At 45.7% G+C, this 17,095-nt stretch overlaps 1 protein-coding gene across 1 annotated transcript in view; it reads right to left on the minus strand.

Moving 5' to 3' along the window:
- HTRA1 (HtrA serine peptidase 1) overlaps positions 1 to 12,469 on the minus strand; it is a 34,090-nt gene extending 21,621 nt beyond the window's left edge. Inside the window, exon 1 of the mRNA XM_064717278.1 lies at positions 11,978 to 12,469. Coding sequence (XP_064573348.1) covers positions 11,978 to 12,431 — 454 coding nt within the window. The 5' untranslated portion in view covers positions 12,432 to 12,469. The remainder of the gene's footprint in view (positions 1 to 11,977) is intronic.
- Positions 12,470 to 17,095: the final 4,626 nt, after the last annotated feature.

Below are 17,095 nucleotides of genomic sequence, written 5' to 3' on the forward strand. Positions count from 1 at the left end.
ATTACAAATTTAATATGGGCAGATGCTCATTCCTCAACCACCACAGGGCAGTTTCCAGCAGTGAAACTGAGAACATCACCAGGTATACTTCCCTCTTCTCTCTTACACATCTATTTTCCAGCTGCACCAATAGCTCAGGGCCTTTTGGTAACAAATATGTTTTTGGTTTTGGTTTGGGGGGGAATTTTTTTTGTGGGGGTGGTGTTGTTTTGGTTTGCTTCTAAATCATTGAGAACTGGGCTTGAATAAAGCTCAAGTTTCTAAATACCTTCAGGCTCTGATGTTCAAATCTTCCCAGACTGCTCCTCTTTCTATTTATATGCTGTGATTATTGTGTTTTGTAATGTTTTTATTGAACTATTGCACAATGCCCTAAAATGCCCACGAGCACGGCTAAGAAACCTTTATTAATTACATTATAAAGATGATTGTTGTGAATTCAGCTAATGACAAAAAAAAAAAAATCCAAAATATAAATAGGTTATAGCATGAAAAATTCCCAAGGCAACTAAATTCTTCAAGGACTTCAAAGGTGTGCTGGCTGCCAGCCCTGAAATGAGAAGGCAAATCTCTGCCAACTGGCATTAACAGGGCTAATAATCAGTAAACAGACTGCTAGGAGAGCAAGACAGAGTACCAAGCCATGAAAAAAAGCACACCCAGCTGTAAACAACTGAAGTAATTTGGTTTCATGAAGAGGAGCCAAAAAGCAAATTAAGATCTGGGTTCTGGTTAGGTCATTACTCAAAGTGGCATCGATGCAATGATGCTCACAGCTCACACATGCTGCTTTTGGTGGTTATTTTGAGCTGAACTGAGGAGAGGCTTTGGAGATAGAAATCTCACCAAAGTAACCTCTCCCCTTCTGCTGGGAGAGCTGTCTGCTGCTCTGGAAGGGCTGATCTTGGCATAGAGAAGGGAGCAGGTCTTCAAACAAAGCTTTGGGCACATCTCAGTCAGGCATGGGGCTTTTCCCCACCCAGTTTTCACTAATTTTCCCTTTTTATAAAAAGGGGTTCAGCTTTCCTTTCCACTGACTGAGGTGAGGAACAAAATAATGATCCCATTTAACAGGATTTTTTCTTAGACATGGTGAAAGGGAAAAAAAAGGCACATCCCAGAAATTCTGTCCCACCCTCGCTGAAGGGCTGCAGTTCCTGGGATAACTAAAGATATCAAACTGCCCAGGCTGCTGAAAATAGGTGAGCTGATTTCCTCCTGCACTCACCACTTGTTCAGACACACACAGGGGTTTGAAAGCATGGCTTGGGATTCTCTGCAGAACGAAACCAAAAGAGCTGCAAGAGCTGCAGCACTCACGAAAGCTCCGGGCTGCCAGAACCGGTGACTACTGACACAAACCACAAACCAAGTTTTCCTTGGAGAACTTCCACCCTTCCCAAATAAAACTCCAGCCACTGCTGTTTGTACAAACTTCCATTCATGCCATAAAAACCTCCAAACCTTTGACTATGGAGGCAAAAAAAACTCCAGCAAAGGTGCTCAGCTCACTGAAAACAGGGGGATCAGCAAGCCCTGCTGGAGAGAGACAAGGAAAAAGTGTGGGAATCTGCTGCCACACTTTCTTTTTTTTTAAATTACAGAAAGCTGCAAGCCTAAATATTCCACTTCCTATTCAAGGATAAGTTGTGTAATTCCCCCAAAAAAGGGTATTACGCAATGAAAACACTAAGAAAATAAGGAACAACACTCGACGTGTCACAGGCAATTTGCTCAAGAGCAGCTCTTAGGTCATTGGAGGGAATTTTGAGAGGTCTAAACCACAGCACCTTGTTAACACAGATGGTATTGCATCAGTTATTTTTCCCCTGTATAATCCATGCAGAAACTCAAGACACCTCACAGATTTCTGGGAGGAAAGTCTGCATTACTGTGATGTCCCTAAAAGCAAAAATACTTTCATAGCCTTAAATAATGGTAGAATAAAATGCTTGAAACCTCTCCAAACAGTAAACTGCACAAATCTTGTCTTCATTTAAAATATTTCCTGCAGCAAGAACCACTGCATGATTAAAGAGAGGGCTTTAAGTGAAATTGCTATTTGGCATTAATGCACACGTGCAAAGGGAAACTAAAGTCCATTTTCATCACCATAATATTTAGATGATCAATTCCTTCTTGGCAGTGTTCAACAAGGACTTTGTATTTTCCTTGCTAATCCAAAAGCAGAAACTCATTCATTTTAATCACTGATTTTAAACAAACCCAAAAGAACTGCCAAGCTAAACAAAACAGGGAATCTACACAAAGTTCATAGAACAGAGCAGCTCCCAAATTAATGGTAACACAGGACAGATTTCAGAGCAATGTGTGGTCACTCATAGAACAAAAGAATGTTTGAGTAACAAAATAAAGGTGAAAAAGTTTATGTTTTAATTGATATTCTACTCATTCACTACTGGCCACAAATTAACGCTTGCCCTGAGAAGAGCTTGGAAGTGAAAGGTAGTGAGGATCCAGTTGTAGGAATAAGTAAAAGCAGATGTTGGCAACACAGGAATGTTACCAATATCTGATGTCCCATCCCTGGCAGTGTCCAAGAACAGGTTGAACAGGGCTTGGAGCATCCTGGGACAGGGGGACGTGTCCCTGCCCATGGGGGGAATGGAATGAGATCAACTTTTAGGTTCCTTCCAAGCCAGACCACTCTGTGATAGTAAGAATTATCAAGTTACATGGAGAGAATGACAAAAAGAGCTCTTGTGTATTTATAAAGCAACAACAAAAAGTATTTGAAGATCATGAAATTGCAAAGTAGAGCCTTTAGAGAACTTTGGTCCAACCTCTTTAGTCCAGCTTTGTTCTTAGTGGGATTCAGATCTTTTTGGCATCCAATACCAAGGGTGTTCAGGATGTTCTTGCCACTGAAAATGGTCAATGGGCAAATTCCTTATGTAATATGCCCACAGCTTTCCTCCAGGAAGTTCCTATATAATTTCAGATTTACACTTTCATTTTTAGCCAAACAGGGACTTTTCCTACCACTTATCTACACGGCAGAGTCTAAGTGGGAAGGCAATCAGACACAGAACACCTTTGTTACAGCTCAGCTGCTGAATTACTGTAGATCACAGGATTGGAAGGCTCTGCAGAGAAGGAATGCCCTGGATGGGTGCATCCTGGTCCAAGCTGTGTTACTCAGTCTCCATGCAACTTGCAAAAAGCAATTTATGCTTTAGTGCCTTAGATTTAGCTCTAAAATGGGCATAACCCTATTTTATCTGATTGGAACAATCTCAGCCCTTAGCAACCCTTGCAGAACCTCACAGGGAGAAAATATGTATATAAAAACTCCCAGGAATGCCAGAAATTCCTGTATAAACCAAGTGCACTGGCTTGAGTGCAAAACAGACTGAGAATTATAGCAGCAAGGAACAAAAACCACCAGACTTTTGAGCTGATGAGGCTCAAAGGCAACTGGGTGTCAGGCAGGAATCCAGGGAGGAGAGACAGCTCCATCTAAAACAACAGGAAACTGCAATTCCTTCTGTAAACAGCAGCGGTGAGGTGGGAGGAAACCCAGCCTGGGCATAAACAGGGAAGGGAAGGAAAAAGGAAAACAAAAAAGGAAAGGAAAAAGGGGGAAGGAGGAATGAAAAAAAAAAAAGAAAAGGAAAGGAAAAGAAAAGGAAAGGAAAAGGAAAAAGGGAAAAGGAAAAGGAGAAAAGGAAAAGGAAAGGAAGAAAAGAAAGGAAAAGGAAAAGGAAAAGGAAAAGGAAAAGGAAAAGGAAAAGGAAAGGAAAAGGAGCCCTGGGAGCAGGAGCTGCCGTTCCTGCAGCAGCATTGCCATATTCACACAATGCTGAAGGGGGTTCAGCCAGGATGACCGATTAATTAATTAATCTCAATTAATTGTGAGCCAGAAGCCCTCTGACAATGGCACAGAGCTCTGGTGGCCATGCCAGCAGTGCCCTGCACAGGCAGCAGGAGCAGGGAGATGCTCAGACACACAGAATAAAGGTGAAGAACAATTCAGGGCAAGGGCAAAGAGTGCTGAGCTGGAAAATGTCATTAAAAAAATGTAATTCCAGCAGCCCTGTCTGAGCTGGAGGCACTAAGAAATGTAAGTCAGGTAGTTATGGAAAAGAGTCTGCCTCATTTCCTGCAGACAGAGGAACAGAGTATTTCAGCCAACAGGTTTAAGCAGACAATTCTCTTCTCTGCAGAAGGCTGAAAATACAACAGATGAGTCAGGAATAATTTCTCCTCTCCTTTTTTTTCAGCCCTGCTCAGTTTGTGTCCCTTCCAAGTTGGGTCATCACCCTGTTTTACCTCCCAGCTCCAACAGACTACAGGCAGAGAACCAGCAAAGTAACCTCAAAACTCCCATTAAGCACCAAGGACGTGGTAATTCCTATATCCCACACGTAACCAGCAGCTGCCTGATCTTGAGATCTCCTCCTGAAATTAAAAACCCATTAAGATCTCATTTTAACTATGTGAGAAACTTTCACACTGCATCTTCAGAAGAAATCCCTGCTTAAGAGATTCTTAACTTCAACTTCCAGGAACCCTGGTATGAAGACACCAGGGAATAAAAACAAGTTCTTGTTTTCATGCTTCTTGAACTTCTCCCTGGCCTAAAAACAACCCTCTTAAGGGGAAAGCCTATAAAAAGCTTCCTAAGATGCTGCTTTTCTGCAGCTGGAGGAGGCATTGATTTCACCACTTTCTGTGCAGGGCTTAGGAGAGACATGGAGTTGATACAAATAAGGGTCAAATCTATAGGAAAAAATAGATAGAAAGCCCTCAGAACAGTAATAAAACAGACAACACTCCTCCTCTGGGGTGTTGTAATTGTACAGTACTTGATCTCAGCATAATTACATTGCAAAAGCCTCAATAGCCTGAAAGATCTGTCAGCCTTTGGCAGTATTTTCTACATCTGTGTCAAGAATCACTCCAAGACCACCCAGACTTGTTGTAATGTGGACATGAGAAATCAGTGAGTGGCTGGGAAACGAAGCTGGAGGGATGAGGATGTTCCTTCTGCATCCCTACCTGGGATGGGGAGCTGCAGTGAGGGGGTGGCACTGCCACTGCTGGGGCTGCCCCTGTCACACAGCCCTGCTGCTCCTGCTGCTCCCCATGAGAGGTTTAAAGGACAGCAGGGTCCATTTCACTCTCAAATATGCATTTTTCAAAGATATTTGGAGTCCTGATTATTATATTCCCTGCTCCTCTATTAACAGCAGCTATTGAAATATTGATATTCTTATCCCCACACCTAAAGGTTCAAAGGACAGCAGGGCTCAATTTCACTCTCAAATATTCTTTTTATAAAGATATTTAGAATCCTGATTATTATATCCACTGCTCCCCTATCAACAGCAGCTATTTAAATATTGATATTCATATCCCCACACCTGTCCTGCTTTATTTTATGGACCATGTGAGTATCTTTCATATTTATTATATTTCTATATTTCTATATTTATATATTATTTATATATTTGTATATTTACATACAAATATAATATTTATGTATTATTTATAAATAATGAATAAAATATTTGTAAAATTATAGTTCATAAAGAAAAAAATTTCATATTTTCATCTTTACAAGTGGCTTCTGCTTGCCCACTTTCAGCGTCTGAATACAAAAGGAAACAAGGGTTAGCCAAGTTTACCTTCATAGATTGAGGTCTACACAGAGATAGAGAAAGGGCAGACACTCCAAACAGCGCCTGTGCTGTCCTGGAAAAAGGAGTGAATCATCCTTTCACACCACCACAAATGTTGAAGCATGAGATTCCTGGGGGTTGTGTTTATTTTGGGGGGTTGTGTTTATTTGGTGGAGGGGAGAGACTTGTTTGGGTTCCTCTTCCTTCCTGGTGCACCCACTCCTTCCCTCCTGCGAGAGAATTTCTGCAGAGCAGATCGACAGATCATCGATGCTGTTGGCAGGGCAAAGCCAAAGCTGCAGCCTGAGAGTTTGAGAAATAGAGCAATGGAAAAGAAAAGTAATGGAAAATGGAGCAGCAATGCTGGCAAGGTGCAGAAAACTGAGCAGGGACTCGTGAAAGCTCAGTTTGCTCTCAGCTCTGCTGCTGGCTGACCTTGAGCAAAGCTCTTTATCTTTCCCTGCCCCAGATTCACTGTCTGCGAAATGGGGCAATGACAGTGGCCTCTGGAAAAATATTGAGAGCTCTCCTAAAGTTACCCTCTGCTACAGAAAATATTTCAAATTTTAGACCAGTGGGTAACTTCTGTGCATGGCTGCCAGATTTACTAAGCATTATTTTATCCATCAGTTGTCTGGCAACAAAAGTCCCAGTGCTACCAGAAGCATTTCAAGCACCACAGCTCAGCCTCACTGGGGTTTCCAGCAGCAATTCTGCAAAAGGGGATGTAGGAATTATTCACTGCACATCCCTCTCCATGTCTCACCAAAAAAAGGCTTTACAACAGCAAGGAGATGGAAAGACTGAGAAACCCTGATGGGGAAAAAGTGACAGGGACAAGAATGAGGTTTGGTTGACCAACACCACACAGAGTTTTAGTGGCACTGCCCTCATTGACAGGGCCAGGTACCAGCCTGCAGGAAAGGCAGAGGAAAATGCATCTTCTCACACATGGAACATGTATTTGCTTTGTTTTCCCTATTTTTTCCTCCAGAAACAGAGCACTTGTAACAAATTGCACAAGCCAGCTGACCTCCAACCTTGTGCTTCCCCTATCAGTCCACCAGGGTGTCTGATATTCTGATATTAACCCAGAAATTCAAGAGCTGCTCTGCCTGTCTGCATTATTCACCTCCAGTTGCTAAAATGTGGTGGCAATGACCTTCTCAGTTCATTAAACTTTAAAATAACTACTCACCTGTGTCCTGTCTCACAAGCTTAAGGTATTATAACTCTCCTGTTACCTACAGATATAAGGTCAACATCCTTTAGTAAAAGATCAATTATTTAAAATATTATTTTATCAACTATATCCCTTTGATATAAGGGAGTGGAGGCTTATTTTTTAGTTATATTCTTCTCTTTGAAGCAGGATAAATAATTTGGGAATCACAGCGACCTGCACACAGAAGGTGAAATAAAGTTTTTTATTCTACATCCTGAACACAGGCTCCAAAATAATGTCAGGTATTCACTTGGGCCCAGTTACAAGGGCAGTGGGACCCAGTGCCAAGTCCAGCCAGGGATCCTGGAGGCCCCAGCAGCTCCTGGGAGTGAGGAATGGCTGCATTTACAGCACAAGTTCCACAGAACCCCAGCTTCTATTTCTGACGTTGCTTCCTTTCACTCCAAGCACACGTAAACTCACATTTGAAAAATATTTTCCAGCTTCTCCTATTTCTTGGACGGCAGAGCCCGAGAGCTGCTCAGGATCTGCTGCCTCCCTCACATCCTAACAACACTCCTGCTGCTTACTCATGGCCTCAAGCATTCCTGCCCAGTCCACAGGTACCTTTAAATATCAAAGCCCAGAAGATGAAAGGATTGAATCTTTCCTTGTTCCCAATCTGTGTTTACTGACTTGACTGTTTGAAGTCTGGAGACTGTGAAATTACTGCCTGCTCCCCAGGAAGGAAATCTGGATGTGGAGAGCAGAAAAGGTGAGCTGCTTCTGACAAACCACTTCTTACAGTTGCCTCCTCTCCGAGCTGAATACTTGGCTTTGGAAAAGCTTTTTAATCCCACACTTGGGAATTGGTGCTCTTCTGGAAAGATGTTGCTATTTATTTCCATTGCCTTCAGCTGCCTCTTCATTCCCTCCTTCCCTCCCTTCTCCTGCTGCTGCAAAATAGACTGAGGAGAAGTTGGAAAAGAATGACGTTCAGACCACCCAAACAGCAGCTGAGGGAGGGATGACATTTAGCAGCACTGGAATGGCCATTTGTGCACTCAGACCCCAAAATCCTGCTCCTCCTGGGTCATTCTTAATAGACTTGGCACGTGCCAAGTAACCTGCCAAAGTCTCCCAACACTTCTTCAGCACACAAATAACAATAATAAAACCACCACCAGGTGCCTGTTATTATCTTCAGGGAAGCAGCTGAAAGCCTAGTTCATAACAACAGTATCAGCTTCCCTCTTGATAAATATCTGGCTGAGCTCCCAACTGTCACAGACACATTTTCTGAAAAATCCTTTCCTTAGGATCTTTTCTCCTGAGAAGCTGAGAGGCCTCAGGAACAAAATGTAAACAATGATTATCTGCTGCTGTGGAATGCAACAGGTGCATCTGGGATTGGTCTCATGTGGTTGTTTCTAATTAATGGCCAATCACAGCCCAGCTGGCTCAGACTCTCTGAGACAGAAGCCTTTGTTATCATTCTTTCTTTTTCTGTTCTTAACCAACCTTCTGATGAAATCCTTTCTTCTATTCTTTTAGTGTAGTTGTAATATAATATATATCACAAAATAATAAATCAGCCTTCTGAAACAGGGAGTCAGATCCTCATCTCTTCCCTCATCCTCAGACCCCTGTGAACACCATCACACCCAACCTTCACAGGTTTCCCAGCTGAGTTTCTCTCCCTGCCCTGGTTATTATCCCTTCCTGCCAGACCTGCAGCATTGTCAGGCACAGGAATTCAGGCAGGTCCCTCTCCTGCCCATCCCCTGTGCCCTCAGCTCACTCTTAGGCTGCTCTAGAAGGACTCAGTCAATGACAAATGGGTTATTGACCACAGAGATCCTTTTCTCCTGCCAGATAATGACACTGAGACACTTGGATGCCTGGTGCATTTCAAAACACAAAGTCAGGCACTTTGCAAGAAACTGAGTGACTTTTTTTTTTTTTCCTCCCCCTTGCTGTCTGTAGAATGTTAAATCAGGTGATGGAGTAGCAAGCCTGTATCTCAGTGATACACAGCTTTCTAGACTGAGCTACCCCTCACCTCTGCCTTCTCCCCAGGCAGTCCAGCTGTGATGTCCTGCTTAATCCAAGCCATGAAAGCTCCCATCAAACCCAGATGTGACATCATGGAGAGAGCACGCCTGGGACAGATGTCAGAGCCACCTGTGACAGATGCCAGCGAGCTGAGGGCTGCTGAGCTCACTGAGATACCACATTAGACATGGTAAACCCAACAAAAATATGAAAACATATAAACCAGCTCAAAACCAGGCTGAAAGTAGTTAGAAATGGAGAGCAACCACAAAGAATGTTCTCCTTCCTCAGGTTAATGAGGAAAGGACAAATCCAGGTCAGTTTATGTTTTACAGTGTGCAGAGGAGGGCACACTGTCCCAAAACGCCTGCCAGCACTTGTGGGAAAAACGAGGAAGGGAATAAAGCCTGGTTGAAGTTCTGTGCTGGGCCCTCTTCCCTTGGTCAGCAGGAGGGATTTAAGGCCACCAAAAACATATTTGCAGAAGAAAAAGAAAACATCCTCCCAGCATGCTGAACCTCACCACTGAACATCGAGGTCTCGTGGCAGTGACCTCGCTCCTGGGCGTGGGATGCTCTGACACAGCCACAGATCCTGCCCAGGGCACATTCACCTCTCTCTGTGCCTCTGTGTTTGGTATCAGCACACACAGAGCTGCAGCAGCACAGGCTCTGCAGGCCTGAGCATCCTCTGATGGAAAGGGAATTTTGTATTTGGTATCAGCACACACAGAGCTGCAGCAGCACGGGCTCTGCAGGTCCTTTCTGATGGAAAGGGAAGATTTCTTCAGTGGCAGCTGCAGCTCAGGGCTGGGGCACAGCAGGAGGGGTGGCACTGGTTATGCTGGCACAGCACAGCTGGACACTGCTGGAGTTTTTTAATGCTCATTTTGCAAAGGGAATCATCCCCCTTCTGCACTCAGACCCACAGCAACCTGCTCCTGCCTCTGCTGCTTCCCTTTAAACACTGCTGGTATTTGAAGAGATTCCCTGGGAATCACTGATCAGCACTGGGAGTGAACTGAAGGAGATGAAAACTGAAAATGACAGAAAGTTTTTACTTTATCTTAAGCAATATACACAGCATTGTGTACATACGATATACACAATGTATACGCACTTGACCATCTACTGAAATAGTGTGAAGTTTAAAAACAACAACAAAAAGCACTTTCCAAACCCTTTCTCTATGTTCCCATTCCTTTGTTTCCCAAGGCTGTTGCATTGTATTGACCAAATTATTTACGTGGGTGTGTTACTATGAAAAAAACAGCTAGAGATAACTCAATCTTTAGGTAGAAAAAGCACTCCTGATGATGAACTCAAAATAAAATTAAAAATTAACTGCATTAAGGAGCCAAATATTAGGCAATGCTTTTTCAAAACATCGATTCAAGCACTTTACAGCCTACACTCCATCCCTTTTTAGTTCAGGTTCTCTACATATGAAAAAAAAGCTTTGCTGGCAGCAATGTTTGCTCTCATCCAGAGATAAACATGTGGTGCTGGTTGGCTTCTCCAGCACTTTCTTTTTGTTCCAGAGGTGCAACAGGGCAAAATGATTGTGTGGAATTACTCCTGATGGATCCACAACAGCAGCAGAGCTTTCCCAGACAGGGACTCTGTGCAGCCCGTGCATTTTCTGTCCCCCCCACCAGAGGCACGCATTGCTCCCAGCTCAAACACAGCCCCAATTCTGCAAACGTTCGGCAGAAAAGGCCGAGAAAACAACATTGGTTTCACGAATCGAGAATAAAAATCACAAGGCATTGTCTTACACGGGGCATCAGGAAACTGCGGGGTGAAAAGTTTGATTGTCTCCAGTGACAGCAAATGCCAGCAACGTGCCACGGAGCACAACGCAGCTCTGACACCGAGGGGACAGCCAGGGGTACAAAAAATTGATTGTGTTGACACCAGAGCTGTGAGCTTGATCTGTAGGCTGAACACACAGCCACTACACATCAGAATGTTTTTCTGCTGGAGAGATGATGGCTAAGTATAGAAGAAGGTACTTATATTTTTGTATAAGTTGTATCATTTCTGGACTTTAAAAAAAGGAAGTCCAGAAATGATACAACTTATACAAAAATAATCAATCCTCACTAAAACAATGCTGACTTACTAAAAAGTGACTACTACTCTAGAAATAAAGGATTAATTCATGCTAATTTTTGTTACCCCCTAATGGTGCTGAACGGCTCGGAAGGGATAGAGAGCCTCGGCTTACGGGGTTTAATCCAGCCCGCATTAGGGGCTGCATCTTGTGACGATCATCCCCTGCTTATCCCAGCTCGGCTTTGCCCGCTCGGTGTCACATCCTGCACCCACCGCTCCCACCACACCGAACGCTTCTCCGGGCTGCTCAGCCACGTTTCGTAACACAGCAATGGCTCTTTACACCCTTTTCAAATAATTTACATCCGTCCTGCACTCCGAGTATCCACATTACATTGGGTCTGACTACGTTGACAACTAAAGAATGCCGAAGGAGAAACGCCACGCGTTGTTACTTATCGGCGCCCATCTCCATCCTCAAAAAATCCCAACAAAAACAAACACAAAACTCTAGGCTGAGCTTAACACGCTGTTAACAGGCTTCTCCCTTTCCAGCAAGTATTTTATTAATCAGAGCGCATTTGCTAAGCCGGGCCAAGGCAGGCAGCAGCCTGCTCTGCCCACCCCTTTGCTCCATCACATCCGAGCGGCTCCTGCATTCCTGGCTTTACTCCCCGGGGCATTTCCCTGTCACAAAGCGCCGGGACGGGAGCGCGCTGAAGTTATTCCTCCAAACTTTGCTGCGCTCCGCAGCCGCACCCGCTGCTCAGGGTTTGCACCAGTTTCCCCTAATTTCGAGCCGGGCATCACCCCTCGGCTGGGGGGGAGACAAGTTTAAATCGGGTACTGGGTTTTTCGCCCCCCTGCACTTGGCAGCCGCGGACAAACCGGTTTCTCGCTGAGCCGGAGCGGCCGGGCTGAGCCGCGGCCAAGCCCCGTGTCCGGCTCCTCCCGGGGAACCGCATCCCGAGCGGGAATGAGGATGCAGGGGCCGAACCTCCGCGCATCCCCCGCGCATCCCCCGCACCCCGGGCCGTCCCCCCGCGCATCCTCACCCTGCCCGCAGGCTCCGCGCTGGATGGCGATGATGGGCGGCTGCCGGAGGAGCTCTGCGCGGCGGCTGGCGGCCCGCAGCTGGCAGTGGCTGGCGTAGGTGACCGCATCGCTGCCGCACACGGGCTCGCTGCTGGTGCACTGGCAGCGCCCCGCGGCCGCCCGCTTGCGCACGGTGGCCGAGGCGGGCACGGCTCCGGGCGGCAGCACGCACTGCAGCCCCTCTCCGCAGGGCGGCCCCGCGCCCCCGCACGCCTCGCCCTCCTCGGCCCCGCACACCCGGCAGCAGCCGCAGGCGTCGGGCACGGGCCCGCCGGGACACGCTGCGGGCAGCGCCGGGCAGCGGGAGCGGTCGCAGCGCTCGGGGCAGGCGGGCGGCGGCGCGGCCAGCAGCGACGGCAGCGCCGAGGGCAGCAGGGCCGCCAGCAGCAGCGTCCAGCCCCGCAGCAGCGGCATCGCGGCGGCTCCGGGGCGGCGAGAGCGGGGACAGCGCGGTGAGAGCGCCGGGGGCCGGGCGGCCGCTTTAAGGGAGACGCGGCGGGGCGGGACCGGAGCGCGGGCACGGCCCCCACCCCGGGATGGGGCTGGGACACCCCCACACCGCCCCCCCGGGACAGCGACGGCCCCCGGGACAGAGATATCCCCCCGGGACAGAGATATCCCCCTCGGGACAGAGTACCTCGGACAGGACAGCCCCCGGGACAGGGACAGCCCCCGCGGGACAGAGACAGCCCCCCGGGACAGGGACACTCCGAGGGGAAAAACCACCCACAGTGGGAAAGCTCCAGGTTCTGTCATCCTCTCTCCATGGAAGGTTGTGTCTCTTTGTAACTCCACCTTTGATAGTGGTTGTTCTAGAGAGGAAAGGTGTAGAATTGTTTTTTTAACATGTCAGACAGCGACATCCCCTCCAGGACAGCGACATATTCCCCGAGACAGAGATATTCCCCCCGGGATAGCGACATCCCCCCGGGACAGACAAATTCCTCCCGGGACAGCCGGAGGTCCGGCGCTGCGGGGAAACTCGGCGCTGAAAGCCCCGAAACCGCGGCCGGCAATGATTAAGATCGGGGGAAAGGCTGATAAGGCGCTCCTGCGAACCAAGGCAGGGGGATGTGAACGCTTCCCCACCTCGGGAATTACGGGAAAACAATCCAAAGTAAGCGCCGATAAAGCTTCCGGCTGATAAGGGGATGGGGTGGAAGGAGTGAAGGATACATCCATTCTATGGAAATGTACGCAAATATCAGGTAGTTTATATCAATATTAACTCCCCGCCGGGAATGGCCGGCATTCCCGTGAGATTCCCGGCTCGGGAGGCGCTGGCCGGTACCCCAGGGATGGGAGGAAGGGATGGGAGGAAGGGATGGGAGGAAGGATGGAAGGAAGGATGCTCCCGAGCCTCCTGCTCGGCTTCGCCCGACACGCTCAGAGCCGCAGGGCGAGGTGGATACCAGCAATTAGCAGAAGGTTAATCAACCGGAATAATAATAGGGAAAAAAAAAAAAAGAAAAAAGAAAAAAGGAGTTTTCCACCATCTCAGGCAGGCTGATCCCATTTACCCGGCAGCTGGGCACCGGCCAGAACCTATGGACAGCGGCCTCTCTGCCATCTGCTCTTCGGGCACATACAAGGAGGTTTAATTACAACCAAGCGCCCTCCGAGGGACAGGGCATCCCTGCCAAAGCTGAGAGGGAACGGTTTAACAGAGCTGGAAACTCAGCAAAGCCAATTTTTTTTTTTTAAATTACAAGCCGATTAAACTTTTGAACTGACTCCCAATCTATAATTATTTCAGTGTACCTTTATCAGGCGCCGATAACCTAATCAAGCAGCTAATGAACTTTACAGCCCATTAGGCGAGAGGAAATGCTGTTAACTGTTCCAAGAGCTGCGACCAAGGAGTTGAACTTGTCAGCAACTACATTAACACAAAATAATTCAAAATATTTTCCCCTAAGAAAAGTTTAACAACGAGCCATTTCAGCTTCCCAAGCACCAGAATTCCAATTGTCCCAGGGAACGCCATAAAAACTTATTAAACTGTGTGCAAAACTTACTAAACTGTTGGTTAGTACCTGAAGCTTGGAAACCAAGTCTATTCCAGTGTTCCTAGTTAAAGTTTCAGTGTTAACTCCTTAAATCTGTAGTTTTCCAGTAACTTCTGTGCTCTGCAAGAAAAGAGATTTCAGGAGAATCCCCTGATTTCAGAAGTGACCCAAGAAGTAAAATTGAACAATTCACAGAAAATTGTCTTAATATTAAAATAATTTGTGTTAACAAGTCTAAGAAAAAGCTCGAAACTATTTACAAGTTAAAAATTTTTTAAATGTATGTGCATATGTACAAATCCAGCAAAAAAAAATTCAAACCAAAAGGAAAAAAAAAAAAAAAACAAACAAAAAAACCCCAAAAAACCCCAAACGGGTTCAGGAAAGATCTCATCAACTCCTATTTGGAAGCAGGAACAAAATATTCAAAGATAAATGAATTATTGTGGGGTTTCATCCTCCCCAGCCCAGAAAGGCTCTCTGCTCTCCTCTCACATTGCTGTGGTCAGATAATTTACTGCCCAAAGCCACTGCAGCCTTATCTCCACAGGCAGGAAAAAATTACCCACAGTGGGAAAGCTCCAGGTTCTGTCATCCTCTGTCCATGGATGGTTGTGTCTCTTTTTATCCTCACCTTTGATAGTGGTTGTTCTAGAGAGGAAAAAATGTATTTTTAACACATCAGCTTCAAACTCTTCTTTGTAAGAATGTAAATCTTCTACTGAGTATTAAAAATATAATAATTTATGATATTAATTTTATAGTTGTAGGTGCACAAAATCTGATTATAAACATTTTGCTTTCCAGAATAACTGAGCTAAGTCTTTGGGGAGGTTAATAAATTAGCTCACTGAAAAATAATTTGTTAATTGCCTATCTGATCTGTGCAGAAGTGCCTTAGACCTGAGAGGTGCTGCACCAACAGCAATTATTATTTCTCCTCTACCAGACGCAGAACAGCAGACATTAACACCAGAAAGGCCAGAAACGTGGTCTGAAAAACATACCCAGAGTCTCAGAGGTAAAATATCTCCTACTTTTCACAGGGAACTGGGCGATAGGAGGCTCCACCTAGAGATCACACAGCAGAAATTCCCCTGCAGGGATGGAAGTGTGGGCACTGCTGTCAGGGCTCCAGGGATGCTGTGCCAGCCTGCCCTGCCATGTGAGCCTGGCAGCACCTGGGCACACACGGAAAGGGGCAGCAAGAAAAGGATGAAAAAGGGCACATTTGGGCAGAGAAAAATGGATAGTCTGAGTCGAGAAGGGTCCTGGCCAGAAAAGAGGATGAAGGAGCTTTGGGGAGTTTGGAATGCTGATAGTCTGAGCAAACTCCAACTTTGCAGAAAGCTTTTCCAGCTTTATTCTGTTCGCTTCATTATTATCACTATTTTGCTGTATGCCTTAATGGCTTCCTCTCAGATTTTCGGGGGAAAAAGTGTAACAACCCTACTCTCACCTCTCAAAACTCCAGGATTTCTCCACTTTAACATAACAAGAGAAATCTTACAGAAACTGAAAGGAAAACCCCGAACCTTTATAAAAACTACATTCATTGCTACCTACAGAAAAGAATGCCACTGCTTTGCAAGAGAATGGCTTCAAACCAGGAAATTTAAAACTCCACGTTCTTCCCCTGATATAATCTAGCCCTGGTGCTCGACAGGCATTACTGCTGGCATAATTTACAAACGAAAGGAGCCATCAGGGTGTCTTTTGTAAAGCCTGACACGGAGCCAAGCGACCTGCCCCAAGGAACAACTGCTGATCTGCAGCGAGCGTGTCTCTGTGGTTCGGGTGGCATTTCCTCCCTGCAGGAGCGCACGTAGGACACTGCAGGCTGTGAAACAACCTGAAACTTGGTCATTTATAGAAAATAAACCACTGTCCCACCAACTGCCACCGCTCTGAAGGGGCACAGTGCAATCTGGGTCATTGGGGCCAGGCTGGATTTCAGAGAACCTTTCTGATCCATCCCTGTAAAGACAGAAAAATCCATGTTACATTTTCTTCCCCTGGGATGTTTTTTAATCAATATCCCTTGCGAGCAGAGGTGACTCAAGTGTCCCGAATGCAGAGCGGTTTAAATTCTTGCAGGATGCGTTCACTGTGCATCCTGATAGGCAAAATTCCCCTCGTTTGAAATGCAAATCTCTAATTACAGTGTCAAAAGTGACACTTTGAAGGGCAGCGTTCAACAGCTGCTAGGTCATTAGTAGTGCCTTCACAAATGAGCACCAGCTTCTTTTCCTCAGAGGTTGCACCGAAAATCTCAAGTGAAAAAATGCAGGCAGACAAAACTCCCAGGGCAGGATTCAGGTTTCAGTTCTCCAGAGAGCTGCATTCACTATTTCACTATTTCACTTCACCTCTGAAGGGCTTTAACAGCTCACTGGCTTGAAACATCAAATGATTTGTAGGCTGTTCCGCAAAGTTCAGAAGACTATTAAGACATTAAATGAAACTGTTAAAAGGTAAAGCTATACATGGCTTCACTGCTTTAACTTCAAGTTTTAGACTGAAATTCCATATCCAATATTTTCCCTTCTTTCATTTCCTCTGTCTCACCTCTCTTTAAAATGGAATTGTTAAAAAGACAGTAATATTTCTGTTCCACACCTTCAGAGTGTCCATATTAAATGTACTCTGTAATTTCTCCATCCATTATAATGCTTACTATAAAACATAAAAAAAAGGGCAAAAATAAAACCAGCAATAACCAAAAACCCCAACCTGGAACAGCCCAGTGACTTAACAACCAGAGTCTCCAAATGAGTTTTTAAATATGAAATACACTTTAAAAGTAGATTAGTACTAGACTTGACTCATTTTTAAAGCTGGAGTGTGACCCCTAGGTGGTGCTGACATCCTGATATTCCACACGGTTAAAGAATATTCCACTTTATTAAACTGTATCCTAACACATCACCCCTCAGCAGCTGCCCCCAGGAATGTGCACTGCAGTCAGCAGTTCCATTTTCTGTAAGTATTTTATTTTAACACAGTGAATTTAAAATCTGTGGCCATACAGAATAATTTGATTTCCTCTTCAGTGCAGGGCCAGAGTGC

This window comes from Zonotrichia leucophrys, chromosome 6 (genome assembly GCF_028769735.1).
Source record: "Zonotrichia leucophrys gambelii isolate GWCS_2022_RI chromosome 6, RI_Zleu_2.0, whole genome shotgun sequence".
In the NCBI taxonomy this organism is placed as follows: domain Eukaryota; kingdom Metazoa; phylum Chordata; class Aves; order Passeriformes; family Passerellidae; genus Zonotrichia; species Zonotrichia leucophrys.